Source organism: Sus scrofa, chromosome 14, assembly GCF_000003025.6.
Source record: "Sus scrofa isolate TJ Tabasco breed Duroc chromosome 14, Sscrofa11.1, whole genome shotgun sequence".
Taxonomy (NCBI): domain Eukaryota; kingdom Metazoa; phylum Chordata; class Mammalia; order Artiodactyla; family Suidae; genus Sus; species Sus scrofa.
In genome coordinates this window covers 129,656,443-129,680,475 of record NC_010456.5, presented here as the reverse complement: position 1 = coordinate 129,680,475, position 24,033 = coordinate 129,656,443, and the positions used below count along the sequence as shown (strand labels likewise).

At 40.0% G+C, this 24,033-nt stretch overlaps 2 protein-coding genes across 6 annotated transcripts in view; one reads left to right on the top strand and one right to left on the bottom strand.

Annotated features, from left to right (window-relative positions):
- The window catches only part of MCMBP (minichromosome maintenance complex binding protein), a 73,139-nt gene extending 61,810 nt beyond the window's left edge, over window positions 1-11,329 (top strand). The window contains exons 12-16 of one of the 2 annotated variants that reach the window (XM_005671500.3): window positions 1,265-1,430; window positions 2,530-2,663; window positions 3,606-3,770; window positions 7,592-7,680; window positions 8,085-11,329. In XM_005671500.3, the coding sequence (XP_005671557.1) occupies window positions 1,265-1,430; window positions 2,530-2,663; window positions 3,606-3,770; window positions 7,592-7,680; window positions 8,085-8,211 (681 nt within the window). In that variant the 3' untranslated portion in view covers window positions 8,212-11,329. 2 annotated transcript variants of the gene reach the window in all.
- Window positions 8,935-24,033, bottom strand: part of INPP5F (inositol polyphosphate-5-phosphatase F) — a 93,948-nt gene continuing 78,849 nt past the window's right edge. For 2 of the 4 annotated variants that reach the window (XR_002338746.1, XR_002338745.1), the window contains 5 exons: window positions 16,816-16,887; window positions 15,680-15,753; window positions 15,080-15,208; window positions 14,412-14,499; window positions 10,598-12,872 (listed from right to left, as the gene is read on the bottom strand). Coding sequence is in view for 2 of the 4 variants with exons in the window: in XM_005671507.3 (XP_005671564.1) it covers window positions 11,720-12,872; window positions 14,412-14,499; window positions 15,080-15,208; window positions 15,680-15,753; window positions 16,816-16,887 (1,516 nt within the window). In the remaining 2 variants the exon portion in view is untranslated. Of the gene's footprint in view, window positions 12,873-14,411; window positions 14,500-15,079; window positions 15,209-15,679; window positions 15,754-16,815; window positions 16,888-24,033 lie in introns of all 4 variants that reach the window. The other 2 variants (XM_005671507.3, XM_013983807.2) reach the window with 2 other exon arrangements.

Sequence of the window (24,033 nt, the reverse complement as noted above, 5' to 3'; positions counted from 1 at the left end):
AACTTGACTAAAATCCATGAGGATGCATTTTTGATCCCTGGTCCCGCTCAGTGGTTAAGGATCTGGCATTGCCATGAGCTTCAGTGTACATCACAGATGTGGCTCGGATCTGGTGTTGCTGTGGCTGTAGCGTTGGCTGGCAGCTGCAGCTCCGATTCAACCCCTAGCCTGGGAACCTCCACATGCCACAGGTGCAGCCCTTTAAAAAAAGGGCTTATTTAGTTTTTACAACAGTTTGAGTGACCTGCTTTTGCTTATATGTTGCTAGACCCTAGTTTAGACCACCTTTTGTTTCAGATCTCTGTTTCTTGAGGTGTTGTTTGCTTGCATCTATAATGTTTTTCCTCCACTGCCTGCTTTCTTTGAATTATTGACCAAAGTATATAATTCCTGTAAATGTTGAAAATGAATTTTATGTCTTCCTTGACATCTTCCCCAACCCTTTCCACCCTTACCACACATACTTTTCTTTAGGCCAGAGTGATGTAGCAGTAGATCTGGGTACAAAGCAGGGGGCAGGGGGCCCTGAGTGCCATGGGCACAGGGAGATGGAGGAGGTGCTGGTGGGTTGAACAGATTTTCTGCTCTGTTAAGACTGGGTCAGGAAGTGACTTTTCCCAGATGGAGCAGGTTCTGAGACCCACAGCACAGTGTCCTCTGTGCCTTGGCTCTTCTGAGAACATTTGTTTAGAAATCTATAGTAGTCTATGATGAAAGAAGAGGATTCTAATTCAGAGAGCACAGAGGAAAATTAAGCTTTTCTCTTCCTATCTTGATGAATAAATAAGCTTTTTTTTTCAGTTTTGTTAGCCTGTGGTAGGTTAAAAAAGTTAAGACTGCATACTATATATATTACACATATAATTATATAATGTATATTATATAATATATATTACATATAAAATATGTAGTATTTAATATATATAAACATATGGTATGTCAGTTATCTATATAATATATATAATATTTTGTAATATATATAGTCTTACCAGTTTTCATTTGTTTCAGGTTCATTGGTAAAATAAAAATTATTCTTCAAGAACACTGAAGAAGATAGTTAAGAATAAAGCAGTTCATAGAATCAGAGAAATTATTTAGGATGTTGATATTTTTGCTTCTAAGAGCTCAAGAAGCCCTGAGACTACCCGCTTAGAAACTCATAGGATTTTCTTTCCATATAAAATGTAGTGTTTAACCCCATATACAAAAGTTTTCTTAAAGAGGGAAGCCTAGTTCCTACTCATTAAGAAATTTCTCTTTGCAGTCTTTTCGTCTGCAGATGACTATAGAGAACATGAACCACTTGAAATTCATTCCCCACAAAGACTACACAGCCAATCGCTTGGTCAGCGGGCTTCTCCAGCTGCCCAGCAACACGTCTCTGGTAATTGACGAAACCCTCCTGGAACAGGGGCAGCTCGACACGCCAGGTGTGTGCACAGGCATTTCCTTCCCATTTCTTTTTTCTTTTTTTTTAAATTTCATTGAAGTATAGTTGATTGACAATGTAGTGTTAAGTCTGCTGTACAGCATGGTTACCCAGTTATATTCTTCTTCACATTTTTTTCTATTATGGTTTATCACAGGACATTGAATATAGTTCTGTGTCCCTTCCATTTCTAACTCCCAGCAAAGCCAGATGTGGTAATGACTTTCTAAAAGAGCAACTATGAACAAAGACGAATTCACACTTCACAAGTATTTAAGATAAAGGCTTGCTTGCCCTATGAATTTGGTTAAAGTACATTATAAACAAATGCACACATCACATGTGTTCTCTGATAGTGTGAAAACAGTCCAGTGATACATCGTGTAAATAGAAAGTATCTTTTTTAAGGCTGGAAAGGGAGGAGGTTTTAACTTTAGTCCTCTGTTACCTCAAAAGAAAATTTGTAGAACAAATCTAATAAAACGTTTCTTTACCAGCCAATGTGATTTAAAAATTTTGTTTCAGAGAATCTCTGAAAAATATTTAGTAAATCAGATGGCTTAAACTAACCTCAGTTATGGAACAGGTTATAAAATTACAAGAAAGCAGACTGCTTTATCTGTGCTCAAACGAGAATTAAAGGAGACCCTTTGGTGGTGATACGTTCAGGAGGTAAAGATAGAAAAAGTAGTGTGGGCTGGGGCAGTTAAGGCCAAGGTGAGTGCCAAAACCAGTAAAATTCAGTACCAAAACCTGGTCTCTCTGTGTGAATATGGTTTTAGTTCCACCAGATGATTTTAGCTCTGAGCATGACACAGAAAGTAATCGTGCTTACTGGGAATCTGTGTTATGTCTCGTTGCACTCCAGATGCTGGGTATTAGGCTGGGGGTGGGGTGTCTTGGCTTCAGAAATATTTTTGTTGAACTTCACAACTATTGTCTGTGAAACCATTGAGGAAATTCGACGGTGCCTCATATCTTTTTTTTTTTTTTTTTTTTTTTTTTATTTGGAAGGAGTGGAAACCTCATGTTTTATTATCTGATTATTGATTAGGTGATTAAAATCAAATGGCTGAAAATTTATTTTCTTGATTGTGTAGGTGTTCATAATGTGACTGCCCTGAGCAACCTAATAACTTGGCAGAAGGTGGATTATGACTTCAGCTACCACCAGATGGAATTCCCCTGCAACATTAATGTTTTTATTACTTCAGAAGGGAGATCACTCCTGCCGGTACGAAGGGTCATTTTAAAATGGAGGCAGGTTACACACTGGACAGATATCTCTGTTTTATTTCTTGGTATTGCTTATTACTGATAAGTTAAACTTGCTTCAGCATTGGGACTGCTGGTTATTAACAAGGAAATCAATTATCTTGTTCTTTGGGATGAAAACCTCCTATCTAAGAAGAACCAAATAACGGCAAATCAAAGCCAAGCAAAGGAAGCTGCTGGCAGCAGAAACTCCCACACCGAGACAGAGAAAGCAGAAACTGTCTGCAAACTGCCTCCTTACCACCCAGACCATTGTTCTCACTGTCGCTTTTCCATTGTTTTCTGCCAATCTCATGTGAGAAATATCTTCGAGTTCCTTTTAAAATGTTCCTACCTGGTAATTATTTCTGTGGTTTCTGATGAGATGCTCTGGTAAATCATCAGAGTGACGAGTTGAGCTGTTACTTCTGAATCTTTTAATGACAAGAAATACACCCACTTGTTAAAAGGTGTATAGTTTCTTTCTCTGGATAATGGTGTTCACCTCTGATTTATGAGAAACTGCCTGTGAATGACAATGAAATGGCTCATTGCTAAGTTTTCTGTGGGGAAGTGTGATTTGCTTTATGTGGTTTCTAGAAATTCAGTTCCATGAGGTATAGAGTACATTTTCCATGATTAAGGAAACACTAGAACATTTTAATCCGCTGCTTTTTAGAGGTTTGCTGCCTTTAAGATGTTTACTGATACCATTGAAGAGACATTATAGCCCAGAAAAGGCTACCTTTTGTAATTCTTGCTGAGGTGATTATAGTACATATAAAGTAATGTTAAAAGGTGACCTCCCTGTAATAATACCATTTCCTAATTGCCTTAGCAGCTGCTAGAGATGATGCATCCCCCTGAGATTTTAGATTAAGTGAGGAACGTGGGAAATACTGGGTACTCTTTCTCTTTGTAGGCAGATTGCCAGGTCCACTTACAGCCTCAGCTGATCCCACCAAACATGGAGGAGTACATGAACAGCCTCCTCTCGGCCGTGCTGCCCTCCGTGCTGAATAAATTCCGCATTTATCTGACCCTTTTGAGGTTTCTGGATTACAGCATATCTGATGAAATAACCAAGGTATGTTTAGACTAAAACAATTTCCCTGTGTTGAATTGGAGTATTTAATCAATTTATGTTTATTGTAATTACTGACAAGGTAATTTTGCTCTTCGTTTTCTGTATCATGTGTCTTTTGTTGCCTGTGTTCCCCCATTATTGTCTTATTTTGTTTGAAATAGATATTTCTGGTGTACAGTTTGAATTTTCATGTCTTTTCTATGTTTTTTTTCTTTAGTAGTTGCCCTGGAGCTGCATTAATATCTTAACTGTGATAATCTATTTATTTATTTATTTATTTTTCTTTTTGTCTCTTTTTAGGGCCACACCCACAGCATATGGAGGTTCCCTGGCTAGGGGTCTAATTGGAGCTGTAGCCCCTGGCCTATGCCAGAGCTCACGGCAACATCGGATCCTCAACCCACTAAGCGAGGCCAGGGATAGAACCTGCGTCCCCATGGATGCTAGTCGGGTTCATTAACTGCTGAGCCAACGATGGGAACTCCCATTAACTGTGATAATGTATTTAGCATTAATACCAGTTTAATCACAGCAGTACACAAAAGCCTTGTTCCTTTATAATTCCATTCCTTCTCTGCTCCTTTGTGCTTTGTTATCATAAAGATTGCATCTTTTTACATTGTATGTTTATCAACACATTTATAATTACTGCTTTATGCAGTTGTCTTTAAATCAGAGGGGGGAAAGTTACAAAGAACAAGATACGACGTTTCTCCTACCTTTCGTGTCTGCCCGTGTAGTTATCTCACAGTGATGTTTCCATGGATCTGAGTTACTGTGTAGTACCCTTTCCCTTCGGCCTGAAAAACTCCTTTCTTATTTCTCAGTATATCTGGAAGGGCAGATCTCCGTGTGGCAAATTCCTTTTTAAGTTTTTGCATGACTGGGAATGTCTTGATTTCATTTTAATTTTTGGAGACTGATTTTGCTTGATGTAGAATTCTTGGCTCATAGGCTTGTTCTTTCAACATTTTAAGTCTTCCAGCTGCCTTCTGGCTTTTCTGCTGAGAAGTCAGTTTCCAATGAGAAGACTTTGTGCACAGTGAGCCATTTTTCTCTTGTTCTTTTAAGAATCTCTCTCTGGCTTTTGGCACTGTAGCTGTGATGTCTCTAGGTATGGCTCTCTTTGAGTTTATACTACTTGAAATTTATTGAGCTTCTTGGATGTACTGATTCGTGCACATCGGGGGGAAGGGTGAGTTTCTTTCTGCCCGTTCTCTCTCCTCTCTTGAACCCCCATATATGTGTGTTGGTCTACTTAATGGGGTCCTGCAAGTGAGGCACTGTTCATTTTTCCTCATTCTTTTTGCTTTCTGTTCTGACTGGATAATCTTGATCAGCCTATCTGCAAACTTGTTCAATTTTTCTTTTGCCTGCTAAAAAGCTGCTGTTGAGCCTTTCAAGTGAATTTTTTATTTTGGTTGTATTTTTCAACTTCAGAATTTGTTTGCTTTTAAAATAATTTTTCTTGATTGATATTTCCTGTTTGGTGAGACAGCATTCTCCTACTTTTAATCCTTTACTTGTGGATTCCTTTAGTTAGTTCTTTGACTCTATTTAAAATAACTGATTTAAAAGGCTTTTTGTCTAATGACTCCAGCATTTGGGTTTCTTCAAGGACGGTTTCAATTGACTTCTTGTGTCCCAGCGAAGGGGACCACCTGCAAGAGTCTCTTGTATGTCTCCTACTTTTTGTGTTGAAACCCAAGTGTCTTAAATAGTATAATGAGGCAACTCTGCTCTGGCAGATTCTCCCCTCCTTAGGACTCGTTGTTGTTCAGTGACTTTTCTAAATTAAGTTTTTAAGGTCTCTAGGAATTGCTACTGTGGCACAATAGGTTAAGCATCTGGCATTCCCAGAGCTGTGGTGTAGGTCACAGCTGCGGCTCAGATTTGATCCCTGGTCTGGGAACTTCCCATGTGCTGCAAGTGTGGCCATAAAAAAATTTTTTTAAGTCTCTATTCTTAATTGTACATAGACACTGAAGTCTCTGCTCACTTAGCTTAGAGGTCGGTGATTGGATAGAAATTTAATTTCCTTAGATGCCTGGAAGTAGGCTCCCAGTCTAAGCCAAGGGGTGCTGTATTCATGTGGAGGCACGCCTTCGGCACACAGCAGTTTACTGCAATCCACCCAAGCCTTTGCCTTCTGCTTGCACAGAGCTTCAAGATTATTCAGAAGCGAAACTTTAAGGCCGGTTGGATCTTAGGAGCATGTGCACAACCCTGTACATGCATGTGGTCTTCTAAATTCCTGGAGTGAGAGGCATATGGAGCTCCCGGGCCAGGGATCTGATCTGAGCGGCAGCCACGGTAATGCGGGATCTTTAACCCATGGTGCCGGGCCAGGGATTGAATCCATGGCCCAGCACTCCTGAGACGCTGCCAATCCCATTGTGCCACAGCAGGAGCCTTCTCTTCTTTAAAAAAATTTTCTGCAGAGACACCTAGATTTTCCTTTTGGTAGTTTTGGGGTTATTTGCCCCAGATGTCCAGTGCCTGGAGTAACCAAGATGATCGATCATCACTTGTGATTGTTAAATGTTCTGGGGGAAAGGGCTGTTATTCACACTGGGCAAGCTCCAAGTCAGATTAAATGAAGACAGCCTTGCAAACGGGTCCTTCCAGCGAACCACCAGTGAAATTAACAGCCCTCTGGGAACAGTGCTTTGAAAGAGCTCCAGTCCCACGTCTCTCTCCAGTGGTTGCCCTGCTGTCCATTTTCAAGGCTGCTTAGATGTGGGTTGGGGAGGGGAATAGGGCAAATGGAAATGCCTCAAAGTTCAGTGTTTTTAATCTTTCTTGAAAAAATGCTCCCTGCATTGTTTCAAGCATCTGGTTAATTTCCAGAGGGTGTTTTTTTGTTGTTTTTTTTTTTTTTGTCTTTTTGCCATTTTCTTGGGCTGCTCCCATGGCATATGGAGGTTCCCAGGCTAGGGGTCTAATCGGCCACCGGCCTACACCACAGCCACAGCAACACGGGATCCGAGCCACATCTGCGACCCACACCACAGCTCACGGCAACGTTGGATCCCCAACCCACTGAGTAAGGCCAGGGATCGAACCTGCAACCTCATGCTTCCTAGTTGGATTCGTTAACCACTGAGCCACGACGGGAACTCCAATTTCCAGAGTTTTGAAGAAGCTGAGTTTGATCATTTTTGCCAGTGTTCTTGTTCCCTTTAACGGTGATGAAGATTTTCAGAGACCCATACTTGCCGTTTTTATTGCTGCCTCTCTTCCCCGTATTTAAAGGTTATCCTGTTTGCTATACAAATTGTGGTTTGTTTCTCCCTTTCAAATGAATCTTAAGTGTTGTTATTCGGTTTAGAGTACTTCCCTCAGCAGTATTACTTATGTAAAAGTTTGGTTTTCAGGAGTTCCCGTCGTGGCGCAGTGGTTAACGAATCCGACTAGGAACCATGAGGTTGCGGGTTCGATCCCTGCCCTTGCTCAGTGGGTTAACGATCTGGCATTGCCGTGAGCTGTGGTGTAGGTTGCAGACGCAGCTTGGATCCCGCGTTGCTGTGCTCTGGCGTAGGCCGGTGGCTACAGCTCCGATTCAACCCCTAGCCTGGGAACCTCCATATGCCGCGGGAGCGGCCCAAGAAATAGCAACAAAGACAAAAAAAAAAAAAAAAAAAAAAAGTTTGGTTTTCAGTCTTTTTACCCAGATTGTCTCATTTGTCTAAGCGGCAGGGCTGACTTACTCATTTTTACATCAGGCAAGGGACCAGTTTACTTTGCTTTTTCTCTACAAAGTGCACATGTCCTTTCCGCGTTAGGAGTAGTTTTAAAGTTCGTGTACTCTTTTGATAAAGGCAGTCGAAGACGACTTTGTGGAAATGCGCAAGAACGATCCTCAGAGCATCACCGCTGACGACCTCCACCAGTTGCTCATCGTAGCTCGGTGAGTGCACTCCTCCACCAGGGCCTTTGCAGTGAGCTGTGTGTGGGCAGATCTCCAGATTTATTCAGGGTAACTGAGGCAGACTTAGCAAACTGGAATCAGCTTTTTCCTTCTAAAGACCCCTCATGAAATGTTTGTTGTCGGGGATGGTGTTTGGCCAGGGATCACTTCAGTGGACTGGAAATGCCCCTGGTTCTGGACATTCAAAATCGCCCTTCAAAGGACTCCTTTGTAGAAATCTAACTTGGCTCTTGAGTTGTGTGTAGTTACTAGTTTTGTCTCCCAACCCAGTATTTAAAAAAAAACAAAAAACAAAAAACCTGCAGCTGAGTGGTTTTTTTTTTTTTTTTTTTAAGGCATTATTCTAGGTCTAGACTTAAATTCATTTCTGTATTTCAAACTAGGTTTCTGTCTCTCAGTGCTGGTCAGACAACGCTTTCAAGAGAACGATGGCTAAGAGCAAAGCAGCTAGAATCTTCAAGAAGAGCCAGGCTTCAGCAGCAGAAATGTGTAAATGGAAATGAACTTTAAAGATCTGATGCTTATGAAAGAGTAATGGGCAGGTTGTAGCCACATTATTGTAAAATTCTAATAACATTTATACCACATTATTTTGTAGATAATTTGTATCAAAAATCAATGACTTTTCCTGAAATCACGCCTGGTAACATCTGAAGTTTATATAACATTCAGTAAGGGCTTTTACCTTACTGATTTTATGGAGCTTTTGAAGTTTGTTTTATAATTATATAAATTAGTAATGGTGTACAAAAATGTATTTGATATTAAAAGTTTAATATTGATAATGTTGCCGATTATACCATTTCCTGAGCTTCAGCTAAGTCATAGGCCAGACTTTGTTGAAATGTTAACGTCAGCTTCATTTGAAGAAAACTGTTGCAATTCCAAAGTCAAAGGAATTGTTGGCTTCAGATTTTTATGTCTTTCCAGTGAACAGTGGGTCTGAATGTGTCCAGTGGTCCACGTTTGGGGAATGGAGCACACTTGCCCTTAATTCGCATAATTTTGTGAAATTCTCTAGTATCATTTCCCAAACATCTGACCACGGCTTTTTTCCATTTAACAGTTTCTAACAACATGCAAAACTAGTCTTTTACATGGCAGTGGTTCCCAGACTTTTGGGTTTCATGGACCAGCAATAGTTGCAAAAATTGTGGGGATTTGACAGGTTTGCCAACTTATTTTGCCAAGTAATCTGAAATCGATCACTGTATTATCACTTTTTTTTTTTTTCCCTTAAAAAGACAATCTCAGACCAAGAGAGAGTTCTCTAAGTGGAATAAATGTAGCTTTTTGAAAAAAACACTACATTGTCCTTATTTTTCTCATTTCACCCCGGTGCATATGTATGGGAACCACTGTTTTATGGGACTCATTTAAGGGAATGCTGCCTGCACTATGCAGTTGTTTTGCCCAAATAGTTACCTTTTAAAAAATGCCTTCTTTAGGAAAAAAATTGGTTTTTAATTTTCCTAATATCATTTAGTTACTTTGATTACATTGGATTTTGAACTTTTATGTTTATCAGTTTGCTCCAGATGTGTTAGAACAACTAACATCTGCTAGTCCAGGAATAAAAGTAGGTAGGTTTCCCCCAACCAGTTTGTTTTAACATAAGTTTTTAAAGGAACAAAACTATTACCCATAGCTAGAAAGCAAAGTAATAGAGTAGAGTGGTGTAATGGTGACATCAAGAATCTTTAGAGAGGTTAGAACATTACTTTTTTAAGCTATCACTGGTTATATATAAGGTTTAGGTTTTTTTCAGTCAGTAACTTAGTTGGAAGCATTAGCATTTGGTTAAATGATTACTTAAATCCTGCACATGAGCGCTTGCACACACACACCCTGCCCCTGGGCCCAAATTAACATTGCTAACCAAGAAAAGAGAATCAGCCTGCCTTGAAAATGGAGGAATTTATTATGCCTGAACTGAAGTGAAAATTACTAGTTTACCTTTTCTTAAACTCAGATCTATTTTTATAAACTAATGTAAATAATCTGTTTATATTTAGAATTCTAACTGGCTTTCATTTTTTATAATTGGTAGATTAGACCTTCCTTAAACTTTTAGAACTAAAACAAAGGCGCACCTGGATTTGTGAGAATTAAAGTCAACAGAGTAGATTAGTTACTGTGTTTATTGTGCCAATGTGAACTGTAATTTACCAAAGAGAAGTACATAATTTGCTTGGTCTTACAGAAAAGTTCCCTTGAAAAGGAAAACCTTTCAAATAAATAAAACTTCCAAATTACTAGTACTCTGGGCTGTTTTTCATGAATTGCAAGACTTACCCCATGGGATCTTCTGGGTGGAAAAAGATCTTGTATCCTCTTGGTGGACAACCATTATTATGGGAGGTGGTACCGGGGGGTCCTCCCTCTGAAGTCTCACTCAGGTAGGAGGAGATTGGTACTCTGGGCTTCAGAAACTTTTCTCCACAGACAATGAAAAGTATGTTGATCTAATGCAGTGTTAATCCTATTTGAGTCACCAGGAAACTGAACAGACACCTGTATTATTCTTACTGGAATTAGAACATCAATCAGCTTAATTTTAGTTTTCAAAAATCTCTTTGGGACTAATTTCTTTGCAACTTGAAACATTTTTATCACAGGACCTTTTTCTCTCATGTTGTCAGACACCTAATAGTTTCAAGAAAAGGTGGTGAGAGAATAAAGCATTCAGTTTCAATGTTTGGTTCTTAAAATCTGATGGTTTGTGACCCATTGCATTATTTACTTTTAAAGTCACAAAAACAAAAGAGTAAAGTATTTAGAAAGGCTGGGAATGTTCAGTTACAGCAAACTTACCTTGCTTCTGAAATCTTTAGTCTGATTTAAAGATTCATGCCCTTATCTTTAAAATGTCATTCAAAAATTCTCATACACATTGTCACCTTAAATTATATTTTATTTTAAATAGTCACAAGATTTGACACTTCAAAAAAAAGATAACACTAATAAATAACAAAAGTGGAAATATTTATCAAAGTTACAACACACATAATGTCTAGCTGAGAATCACTTCAACAGAGTAAGCCTCTAAAGATACCAGACAAACCAATACTTGTTTGGAATAAAGTGTGCAACTTTCTTATCATGTGGGCTTACAGACGAGGCCCTGGTTCCATGTGGTCAAGGTTACAGTCATAAAACCAGTTTTAGCAAAATCATGCTTCTGACTAAATTTTCAGTAGTTGTGACAGTCTATTACAAGATGTTATGGACTGCTCCCTGCAAAAAATTACAATTTGAAGACTTTGCGCAAGCATTCCAGTATCTAGTAAGGGTACATTCTTAACATTTCCGAAAATAGAGCAAAATTAAATTTCATAGGTACTGGTATTTGTATTGGCTAGCTCAGGTTTTATGACTGACAAGTCTTAATGTTCCTAGACTTTTGAGTATACAAGGTGTCAGTGTTTTTAAGTCAAATATGGGGAAAATTAGGATCAAACTGTCATAATTTTTGACTCAACTAACTCTTAATAGGGAATGGTTAAGCCATCAACTAAATCAATAGTTTTTATACTAAAATACTTCTCCAAACTAGTAACACTTTTAAAGTCACTAAAAACTAAGTACTTTGTAGAGTTAACACACAGAAATGAACTGACAAACAGAAAAAAAATATATATGAAAAATGCTAATCAACTAAAAGGGCCTTGTCCATCCTTTGTGTCAACTTCATATCCACCCACCCACCCCGCTCCAAAAAAGGTTCAGGATATTACATCCCAAAGTCATCTACTCCTGAATTACTTTCTAAGAGACAAACTGCTCTGTAGTGTATAAGCTACTTAGATCTACACATTTTAGGATGATGCACTTCTGCTGTCCTAGCTCTTCAAATTTGGAAATCTTCTTAGGTTCAGATTCTTAAAATCTTTCCAAATAACATAATTAGAATTTGTGATCCCTAGATTCAAAGACAGTATAGGTTAAAATATCCAAATATGTGACACCTCCCTTTTTTGGATTAAATAAAAGCCACATGATTCTTTGTGGCTAAAAACTAAATCTGAATTATTCGTGTCTGGCATTGTGTAAACATATTTTTAAGTTCATTTTGCTGGACTTCATTTACTTCAGGTTCTGCAGGACTCTTCTGAACCTTTGCCACTGCAAAGTTTATACCCTGGGTTAATCCAGCTTGGGTAATATTAGCAACCTGGACCATGGAACTTCGAATCTTTGCAAAGGGAGAAACTGCTCTGCTGCTACAGCTCTCTGAAGGAGAAGGAGTTACGTGAAGCCCCCTCTCAAGTTCAAGCATGCCGGATTCGGAGCCTGGGGTCTTTTGAGATACAACTGAATGCACTGGTTCAACTGACAAAAACTGTGGGCCTGTTGCAGGAAAAGACACATCTAATTGAGATGGTCGAGAAGGTATCTGTTCCGTAGATTCAAATTGAGTTTCTTCGTTAGAAACTTGACTGGTCATTTGATTTCCTTCCTCACTAGCCTCCTGACAGAGAGACCTGGTTTCTGAGAGCTGGGTCACTTTGTTTTGTGCGTCTTGGACAAATCTGTGGCAGTAAACATCCACAGGCTTGGCAAAGCCAGTCAACGTGTGTATGTTGTCAGCAGAAGGACTTTTCTTCAAAGAAGACTCGTGGCCTTTTCCAAGCCCACTTCCATGAGCAGTAGGAACCTCTGAAGGAACGTGAATGCTAATATCAGTGCTGCTAATAGACTGGGATCGACTGCCTAAACGAGGTGCTGAAGCAATAATGCCACAACTAGGCAGAACATAGTCTATCGGCCCTACATTCTCTAAAGAGTTGGCTAGCTGCCTATCTTCATCAGACTTGGAATTTGTAAGGAATTCATCGGAGTGGTAGGAGTCATTATCTGAAGACATTTCCCCATCTGACTCAGCCTGGGCTTTGTTATCCATCACACCTGTGTTCTCCATGGTTTCAAGACTACTATCTGATTTCCAAAGATTTACTTTTAAGTTTGGTTTTAGAAAGTTAACTTTCATTTCAGGTTTTGTAAAGTTTCCTAGCTTTCGTAAGTTGCCAATATTTACATTGGATTTGGTCTGTTTCACTTTTTGATTTAAAGATGAAAATTTGCTCATTAAAAATTTTTTCCCTTGGGCTAAAGAGCCTTGGTTTTGAGATCTGATGCCAATGATGTCTTCATGAGGTTTACTGCTCTTCCTACAAATTAGAAAAGAAAAAAGTTAATTTCCCATGAATCTAATATTACGGATTCTAATTATTAATGTAAGTGAAAACTCTTATTGAGGTTGGTCCCAGTAGTACATTGCTAAATGATAAGCCCAGATAACCCCTTGGATCTGATGCTAGAACATTAGGATTCCATAGAAATATGTGAGCTACATACAACTGAACTTAATTTTCTAGCAGCCACAGTAAAAATATGACTTTTCAATAGTATTTTACTTAATATATACAAAATAGTCATTTCAATATATAATCAGTCTTAAGAGATGATTAATCAGATATCTTAACCTTTTTCAAGCTAGGTCTCTGACCAGCTATAATGGAAAAAAAAATTAAAACAACAACAGCTAAGTCTTTGAAACAGCCAGTGCATAGTGTTTTATATTTTACAACGGGTCAGGAGAAGCACATGTGACATTGACAAGTTATCTCCAGGCACTGAGTGGAACAGGTGGCCCAGCTGTGTGGCTTTAACCCCAAGTCCAGCAAGCAGACTGCAGACTCTCCGGCATGCGCTCCGTCATCTTCCTGAGGCGGGCCGCCCAGAGCACTGAGGAAACACTACATCTGCAGTATCTTAATCCTACTTAGTGACGCTCTTCACAGTAATTAGGTGAATCATGTTGAATTCTTTCAGACCAGACTGTCCGTCTTTAGGGCTGGTCAGAGTTTGACATTGCATGTTTCCTTGAAATGTGTCCTTCCTGGCATTCAGAGAGGAGGGGAGGGAAGCCACCTAACGGTAGCTTCAACCTGTGTTGTTGCGGTACTTTGAGAATAAATCTGTCACCCCAAATTCAGACTAGTCACATTCGAAGGCTCCATGGCCACATGTGGGGACTGACTGTAACGTGGGACTGCGCAGATCCACCCCATCCACAATCTAAACCACCAGCAAAGACAACACTAACTGCAAATGGAAATCTACAGCATCTTAACTGAAGCTGTCTACGCACATTCCAGTTTGGCTAACTTTGGGTAGAAGGGAGAAGGGAAAGAATTTTCTTTATGCTTCCTGTGGGTTACCTGAATTTATTTTGAAAGACTTGGGATATTTAAATATAATTCAACTTAGTGTTTTCTCTTTGGCATTCCTCATGACGGCTTATACATAAAAGTGCTATTTACCACAATCTCAGTTCAACACTTGTAGGTCATGCAGGGTCAATGGTCATGAGAATATTTCATAAATATGAGTTACAGAGCTACTGAATAAAGTACTATAAAATTTAAAATATCTCATTCAACTAAAAAAAAAAAGGAGCTACTGAAATAATTATTTCTACTAACACAGGACTGAACAATTTTCCTCTAGATGACTAAATGGCTCATTAGAAGGAAAATGCACAAATTTTAAATGTAAAATAATCTATTTACAGGCATTCTTTCCCCAAATTCAAAAACCTGGTATTTAAGCCATACAGCTATTTATTTTCTCAAAATTTATTTAAATTTGAATACTCCCTCTCTTGAGTATATTTAGGACTTTAAAAATCAAAGTAGTATACTCACCTCTCAAGCTTTTTCTCTATTATAGGTACATCTAATCCCATGGCTTGCTTGGTGATCTGCAGCATCTCTGCAATGCACTGAAGGGTATCTGAAACCCAAATATAACTGCTTGCCAATTTCTCCAACAACATTTTAAAAATACCAGTTCTAATTCAGAACTCTACATGAAATGTGTAATCTTATAATTAAGTACAAGTTTGTTACGATTTACAGAAAACTGCTACTTGTTCATCACTTCCCCTAATCAAAATGTTCTAAAATTTTAATAGACGACTAAAGAACAAAAGAATCAAATCAATTGTAATTAAAAGTTTATTCTGAAACTCTCATTTGTCTAAATACTGTGCTAGATGCTGAGACAACAGCCATGAACAAGACAGGCGTTGCCCCTGACTACTATCCATGAGAGGCATATGTGGTGGGAAAAGCCATGACACCCATACAGCCAAACACAGTGAGAAGTCCCGTTACAGATTCCCTTGCCCCAGACTACATCATCAGTCTAAAAAATGTCCCTACATTACTGCGAACAAAGTTGCTATTCCAAGATCCTAAATTGCAAACCTATTTTCCCGGATCATTTGCTGGCAACAGTATGTACTGTTCCTAATGGGCCTGTAGAAGCAGATAAAAAGTTAGGACTGTGCAATCTCATCTCTCTCGGTTACCTTTTCCATCCTCTTCTGGGTTGCGCATTACAGCTCTCAGTGTGTGGAAATAGCCACTTGCTTCTTTGTATCTGTAGTGCAATCGCATGCAGGAGAACTTTGGCTTACCAAAAAGAGTGGGTTCAGGACCTAAAAACGCAAATGAATACAGGTACATCTTTCACATCCCATTCACCTTCTGCTATGTCTTCAGAAGACCAACATTCATCAATTAATTACTTAGCACTTTTTTCTTCATAATCTAAATGAGAGCACATGCTTATCATGATGATTTGGTCTGATGAGACTATAAATAAAAACTCTTTTTCAGTCTTGAACATTTAAACTTTCTTGATCCCTTAATCTTCAAAAGGTGAGTAATGAAAGGAATACAAGAGTTCCCGTTCTGGCTCAGGAGTAACAAATCCAATTAGCATCCTTGTGGGTTTGATCCATGGCCTCGTTCAATGGGTTAACAATCCAGCGTTGCTGTGAGCTGTGGTGTAGGTCAGTGGCTGCAGCTCCAATTCAACCCTTAGCTTGGGAACTTCCAAATGCTGTGGGTGCAGCCTTAAAAAGCAAAAAAAAAAAAAAAAGACTGATTAATATGTTAAAATTTACCTATTTCTATTTTTTCCAGGTCTTCTAGACTTAGTCGTTGATACTGGTTTACTTTGTCAACTTCATCATCATAACTAGACAAAGGAAAAGAGTAAACAGAGGATTAAAATCAAAAGCGTATTTGGCTTGTCAGCTGAGGTTTAACAGCAACAACTACTATGCAGTTAAAAATCTTTCACAGCACAATGCATTCTAGGGCAAAGAGTTAAACTTAAGTATTTTTAAAGCTAGATGAAATGAGATGAAAACACTTCAACAGCCAACGGAAAATCAGTTTCTAGATCTAACACTAAAAGAAATCAATTACAAAGCAAAATTAAATTCAGTTTTATAAAAATATTCATAAAACTAAAACTAACAAAGCTGAAATGTAACCTAAAAGGAAAGCAAAACACACATATATACTGAAGCTATGTTCATGAATACAGAAGATAAATCTGATAGCCAAAACCAGGAATGAAAAATCCATTATGATCAATGCCAATAGGCACCTGGGCCAATGACTGTAAAATGACAGTCCACACAAGGCCAAAAAGAAAGTGAATATGCATTTCAAAAGAATAAAACCCAATTCTGGCAAGGCTATGAGGAAGTACTTGTATTTTTTGCTAGTGGCATTGTTAACTGGCAGTCTTCCTGGAGATCAATCTTGCAATGAGGCACAAAAGTCATATAATTCATCATACTCCTAGAGCCAGAGAAGTGCGTGTGCACATACCAAAGTTATCTGCACAAAGACAGCAGTATCATTCATAATAGCAAAAAAGATGAACGTATTCTAATGCTTAACAATGGGAAAATATTTAACTCTGATATAGTAATAAAAACTGATATATGGTCATTAACAATAAAAATGTGGAATACATCAAAACTTGAGAGATATATAGCAAATAATACTAAATACTAAAAAGAACACTATTATATAAACACACTGATCATAAATAACTCTAAAATTATATTTTCAAATCGATAAAAGGAAGTCAGAGTGATGTAACAATTATGTAAGGTAAAGGGTTTCAATAGTTTCTTAAAATACATAACAAAACCAGATTTTAAATTTTTTGTTACAAATTCTGAAAAGGAAATTTACATTAAAAAAACCAAAATTAAAAGCTTTAAATCAATAAGCAACTTACTAGGCCACGTAGTAGGCAGAGTTAGAAAGCAGTAACAGCACATCCACATCTCTGTGAGTAGCATCAATGAGGCTAAACAAACATGACACAGGGAATTAAATGCTTTTGTTTTCATCTACATTTTTTTTTCTACAGCAGATCCACTTGTGATAAAAGATTTGTGGGGACTGGGTGGGGGAGAAAAATCAAGTAATCACCAAGTTCTACTTCTCAAGCTAAACATACACAATCTATCCATTTGGAAATTATAAAAAAAAAAAAAAAAAAAAAAAAAAAAGAACCTGGTTTAGAAAGGCAGGGTAAAGCGTAGGACAGGGGCTGAGGAGAGGTACCTTCTCTGACAGGTAGCTGAGGAGGAAGGGTTCAGAAGAAATGGGATAATGTGGGGAGAATTAGATGATGGTAGAGGGGGTAAAGATTGGGAAGAAACTGTCTAGATCATCTCACATGACCTAAATCTTCAACATGACGTATGCATTTAGGGTATTTTTACATTAATGTAGAATGCATCCTTTCAAAGAATGTTATGTCCATATAACATTTACGTGCCAAAATGAAACCAAGCCCAAACTACTTTGCATTTTTCTTACTAAAGATTTATTTGGCTTTTAAGGAACAAGTAAAACATTTCCTTATTCTACGTCCATTTTGCCATATTTTACGACCACTCTAAAATCAAACAACAAAATAGGGGTTAAAAACTAGATGAATGTTGATGAACCATTAAATCAAATACTAATTTTTATAAAAGGTCAACATATAAAATCTACAACTAGTCAACAAATAACACCAGGGGACTGAACTCAAACTTTTACTCTAATGTTCATCTACTATTAAAACACCCTTTCTGATCAAAAGTGAGACTTAATCTGTGTTCATACACTGGTTCTCAAAATCCTACTGTTGGAGTGAATATTTCTATCTTAGAATTTTATACCTATTTGGAAAGACTTATCAAAATGCTACTGAAAAATAAAAACACTTGCAGATGGAATTTAAGTCACGTACATAATCTGCGTAAGAATGAGGTCATTGTTTTAACAGGTACTGCAGACAGAAATTTACCAGGATCTTAAACTGCAGTATTTTACATCAGCGGCACCTTGTTGCAGTACAACTTTAACAGCCTTAATCTAAAACAACAAACTAACCTCAATTTTCACCAAAAATATGCCCCCAAAATACAACTACTGAGATCAGAAGCCAGAACCTAATTAATACACAGGCTGATCCAAAACAGGAGCACTAACTAACCAACCAACCAATCAATGGGAAAGAAAAAAACTCATAAACTCAATGATCTTGGCAGCCTCACTGAGAATAACGTGGAATGACACCATAAAATGTAATCTAGTTTTGCACACGGGTACACTCACCTGCGCTCTTAAAATTGTCGCTTGAGCCAAGCCAATAAAAATTACGTCACAACACGTATTTAACTACGAAGTAAATTCTACACTAGTTTTACTTCACCCTAGCTTCTACTGTGACATGAATATTTACATCGGCCAAACGTGATCAGTCAAAGGCATTACGTCCAGAATGAAAAGCACTTGGCACATAACAGGCAGTCGAGAAAAATGTCAGCCCTCCCCCCACCCGCATTTTTATCGAAGTATAAGCTGCAGTAAGTACTTAATTTCCCTCCCACCCCACCCCCAGCCCACTTAAACAGAAAGAGAAAAAAGAAAACTCCACACTGTTTTCAACACAGACAAGAAAAGAAAGAAACCCCCTTCGGTAGCTCCCTGCCCCCCAGGCCTGCAGCTCGGCAGGAAGGGCTGCTCTACTCGCTCTTCTCTTCCCGCCAGTCAGGCATGCCCTCCTTCCACACGATGAAGACGAACACCGCCAGCACCACATGCAGCCCCACCACCGCGACAATGGTCGCGTAAAAGCCACTGTCATCAGGGGACATTAACAGGAGGCTTTGGAAAAGCAGTAATTTGCAGGAAAAATACAACCCCACAGGAACTTTAACCATAAGTCCTGCAAAAAGGAGAAAAATCTTGAAAGTCGTAGCCAGGCTGCCGCCTTCGGGCTTGGGCTCGGCAGCATTGCCGGCGGCACTGCCCGTGGCGTTCGCCTGCCGCTGGGCAGTCGGAGGAGGCCGGTGGGAGCGCGGCATCTCGTCAGTCAGTCCGTCCGTCTGTCAGACCGTCAACGAGTCGAAGCTCAGTCTGAGCCGCCAGCACCAGCCCTGACGCCTGCAGCGACTGCGACGACTGCGGCAACTGCAGAGCTGCCGCGCCAAGTCCCGCCCAGAAACACGTCACGCTTCCGGCCGCCCACTGGGGCCGCGGCGCGCGCCCACTGCGCATGCGCGGCCGGTCTGCAAAGCCAGCGGGGAACCGGTGCGGAGGTGGCTGCAGGCTCCGCTCCCCCAGCCCTGCTCCATAAGAATGCATGAAGCCTTTGCGAAGGGCCGAGGGCCGCTGGCGATCGGGCTGCGGCACCCTGACTAAGCGTCTGTCCCTGCATTGCCGCAGGCCTGAGAGCTGGGCTGCAGCACCCCCGCTGCTGTTCCGCTAACACAGGTAGAGGTGGTCACCTACTCTCGGTGGAAGAAAAAGCGAGTCAGAGTTGGACCAAACAAAGAGTGGGTTTTGTGGAGCTGCTAAAGGGCACTTGGACAGTACCCCCGATTTCCTTTCACATGAAAGATTTTCCTCTAGCCCGCAGTGCACCACCAGGCGCTTATCGGCTGTCATTCAAGTCAGCTTTTCCTGCGGCAGCTGGGGCTGCAAGAAGGGAAAGGACAAGAGAGGCTCCAGACTTCTGATCTGTATGCGTCGGGGCTGTCTCCCAGAAATAAACTGAGCTGTGCTCAGTGTTTAACAGAAACAAAGCCCAGGGCCAGGGGTGGACACCGGTAAGCAGGAAGGAGAGCAGAAATGAAGCAATCGGTGCAGATCTGTGCTGGACAGTTCCAGCTGGAGCTCTGGGAAGTTAAGAGAAACCGAACAGCAGCCATTCTTGCTGCCCTGCGCAGGACCGGGTATTTATGAACGGTTTGCCCCTGTTTTTCTGCCAAATTCAACAGGGCCATGACTGCAGGGAGCTAAGCGAGGCACAGGTCTCTGGCGCAGAATTGAAGGGGGATGGGGGGGTGCCAAAACACTCAGTGGTCAAGGTAAGTTTTCAGTGCAGTATTTTTGAAAATCAAAATCAATGCAAAAATACCATGGTAAACAAAATATCGACATGCCAAATAAAGATAGGACCCCACCCTGCAACTTGTACAACCCTGTCTCATTTGCCTCACCCTAATCCCAGACCTGGTTCCTGTAAAACTTTACAAAAACAAGCTGCCCAGCTCCACAGCAAAGAGACACACAACCTATTTTTTAAATTGGCTAAGGACTTGAATAGACATTTTTCTAAGGAAGACATACAAATGCCCACAAGCACAAGAAAAAAAAGTCCCCAACATTATTTGTCACCAGGGAAATACAAATCAAAACCACAATGTGATACTACTTCACACCCACTAGGATGACTACAATTAAAAAATGGAAAACGAGTGTTGGTGAGGACATGGAAAAACTGGAACTTTTTTACACTGCTGGTGGGAATATAAAATGGTGTAACCATTGTGGAAAATAGTTTGAACCTACCACTGCTATCTGGGGACCTGAGCCCCCAAAGCCATTCCCAGAGTTAGCTCTTGCTGTTCCCCACCCTGCCCCCAGGGGCCACCTGCTCTGGGGCCACATCTCTGGCTCAGCAGACAGAATGTACAAAGGCTCTATAGCCAACTCAGCCCAGGAGCAGGTTTCTAAACATCTCCCTTCAAGAGGAAGGGAAAACCATCCCCCACCTGGAAAATCTTTAAGCACTGCAAATGAAGATAAATACCAGTAGCAAATTTAAAGAAATCTTAACAGTATTAGAAAGGATGGTAACTACAAAGTCTCTCCAATAAGAAGAGGCTTTTTTTGTTTTTTATTTTTAGGGCCACACCCACGGCATATGGAGGTTGCCAGGCTAGGGGTTGAATGGGAGCTGTAGCCGCTGGCCTACACCACAGCCACAGCAACGCTGCATCTGCAACTTTCACCATGGCTCACAGCAATGCTGGATCCTTAACCCATTGAGTGAGGCCAGGGATTGAACCTGTGTTCTCATGGATACTAGTCAGATTCATTACCGTGAGCCACAATGGGAACTCCCTCTAATAAGGAGAGTTCTTAAAGAACTGTCTAATCAAGATGGAGACACACAATCAACTTTGGAAATTCAAATGGGTACATGATACCACATCAGAGAATTTGAGAGGGAAAATGCAGTGAAATCTGAAGATGGTAACAGCTTTATATCTGAAAATGCACTGCCTCTGAAGGAAAAGGTAGAAGACTGAAGACGACTCTGAAATGCTGGTGGCTCTTGATCCAACTCCTCAAAGCACAAAGCTCTAAGCCACCACTGCTTCCCAAGGGGGAACGAGCTGGGGCCAGCCACAAGGTGGCGAATAATCCCTCCTATTAAAACAAAAATACCAAGACTCCTGATAGACAGCCCCAGCCCTCTACCCAAGCCGACAAGCCAAAAACATGACCTGTGAAGCCACTGATTCCAAAGCATCAGCTTTACTCTCTACTCTGTCCATGACATCCTGTCCCAAATCTTCAAAGTAAAGTTCACAAAGTTTGCAAAGTTTCTAGTAAAAGAGTAACAGTGGGGACTACAAAGGGGAAGAAACAAACTAGCAAGCAGCTAACACCTCAGTCATTGTCAGACACAACCACTTCTGGTACAGTCAACCTTATATGAGACCCTTCTGAGACCAGTATAATGTCTCAAACCTGAGCAGTCTGTCCCTGTCACTGAAGTGAAGACAGACCACAGGCAAATTCATAAGTCTGGCACATCGTTCCCTCAGACAGCCCTGTTATCCTGGGTAGCAACGAAGCTCCCTGCTCATCTCTCCTTAGGCCCCCATCAGTGCATGTACTAAAGAGCTGACACACAGAACCATTAACCATCAGGCACTGGCTTATGTGTTAGCAACAAGACAGGGAAGGCAGCACCTCAGTCAAGAAGACCTGGGTTGATGGGACAATTTTCACAAGCTTTCAGCATCCTATAGGACGAAAGGCAAAGGGTAACACTAGGCTCATGACAGTGACGTGGTTATTTTGTCCACCAGTGGCAAGGAAGAAGAGGAGGATGAGGATGGCACTGGTGAGTGTGCTCTGGCAAGTAAAGCAGGCAAAGGGATACTCCCACAATTAAACTTAGCAGTACATCATTCTAAGAGAAGACAAAAACATCCTGCACTGACACCTGAAGAAGAGAGATAGGGAATCCAAGAACAAATTAGTAATCAAGAGACTTAGCCAGAGACCCCACCCACAACTGAAAAATCAGAGCCAAGAAATATCCAAAAACAAAGGAATGAAGAAGCAGAACAAGAAAAACGGAACTTCAAGGCAAATTCAGCAGAAAGCTTAGGCTGAGACCCACAGTGGCAGAGCTACAACAACAAAGAATCTTGGCATTTAAGGAGTATGAGGAGATCATTAATTCCCCAACTATGACGGTCAGAGAGCACACAAGGCTAGGATAAGACCTATTGATAAGGCAGCAAAAAGTAGAGAATTAAATGAACTTAAAAGAACAGAAATGCAAGCACACAAAGGTTTAATCATTCATCATGAAATATGAAACTATTTGGAAACAGACACGAATAACGTTTGCAGGTAGCACCACTTAACTGAACACATGAAAATGCACTGGAATTTGAAAGCTTCACTGCAGTGATGGAAAAGAGGGCTCTGCTTTTGTAGATGGTGCTCCTCATATGTACAGCCCAAGTGGGACCACTGGGCAAAGGGAAGGATACGGTGACACTTGCTGTCTAATACACATTATTGATAGAAGTTATTCTTCAAGAGCTTTAACCAAAGAAGATGTACAGAGGCTCCCTGGTATCAGAAGGCCAAATTTGATAAAGCAGGATTAGAGAAAAATGAGGAATGTAACTACAGGCCACTAACGAGGAGTGAGAATAAAAAAATCAGAAAAAAAGATATGTATTTCATCACATCAATGAAGAAAAGAGAAAAACTGAAGCCCAATTATATTTTCGAATTAGGCATTTGGATAGCTGGGAATCTAATTACCCTATAAGGATTTCTTAAAGACCTAGAAGACGAGTCCTGTGTGGCACTATTTTGGTACAATACAGTATAATTTATGTTATATCAGTGAGTCCAGCTGCCAGAAAGAAGTCTGAATGCTTTCATGCATTTTTTTCTTAAATGCAAGAGACATCTACTGACTCTTAACAAGTGCGCTTACCCAAATTTTGCTGCGAGCTTTAAAAAGCCCAGTTAAATCTATTTTACATTTTTTTATACTCCTAAAGCAAATTCCAACTTTACATAAGAATTACAGGACTGGAAATCAAATCAGATATAATGTGACTTTACTAAATGGAGTAACTTTTAGAAATAAACCTTTTGGTCTTTCCCTATTTCAATTATCTCCAAAGTAGAAAGAAAAGTACTTGATCTAAGGAAAATGACATTGCTCCAACTTAATGCAGTGACATCTTTAAAAAAGGGAAGTGCAAGTTATAACTGAAGCAAAATGCAAATGTGATATAGTTATTTCTGAATGGGAATTAAAAGAGTTTATGTTTGTTTCATGCTGCATTAAGTTGGACTGCTACTTAAAAAACAACAACTGGAAGTTCCCATTGTGTCTCAGTGGTACGAACCCAACTAGTATCCATGAGGATATGGGTTCAATTCCTGGCCTCACTCAGTGGGTTAAGGATCCAGTGTTGCTGTGGCATAGGCCAGCAGCTGCAGCTCTGATTCGACCCCTAGCCAGGTAACTTCCATATGCTGCAGGTTCAGCCCTAAAAAGCAAAAAATAAAAAAAAAATTTTTAATTAATAAAAAAATATGAACACAAAAGTTTTTTCACCAAATGACTTATAAGAGCACAGAAAAAGGCTGCTAAGTTGTGCATGAGGAAAACCTTTTTTTTTTTTCCTTTGGCTATGCCTGTGGCATGTGGAAGTTCACAAGCCAGGGACAACGGTGCCACAGCAGTGACCCAAGCCACTGCAGTGACAATGCCAAATCTTTAACCAACTTAGCCACAAGAGAACTCCAAACCTTATCTCTATAGAGTTCAAAAACCACATCCATACATATATTACTATCAAAGTAAAATAATCCATGACATTAAAGTCATGGAAAGTTT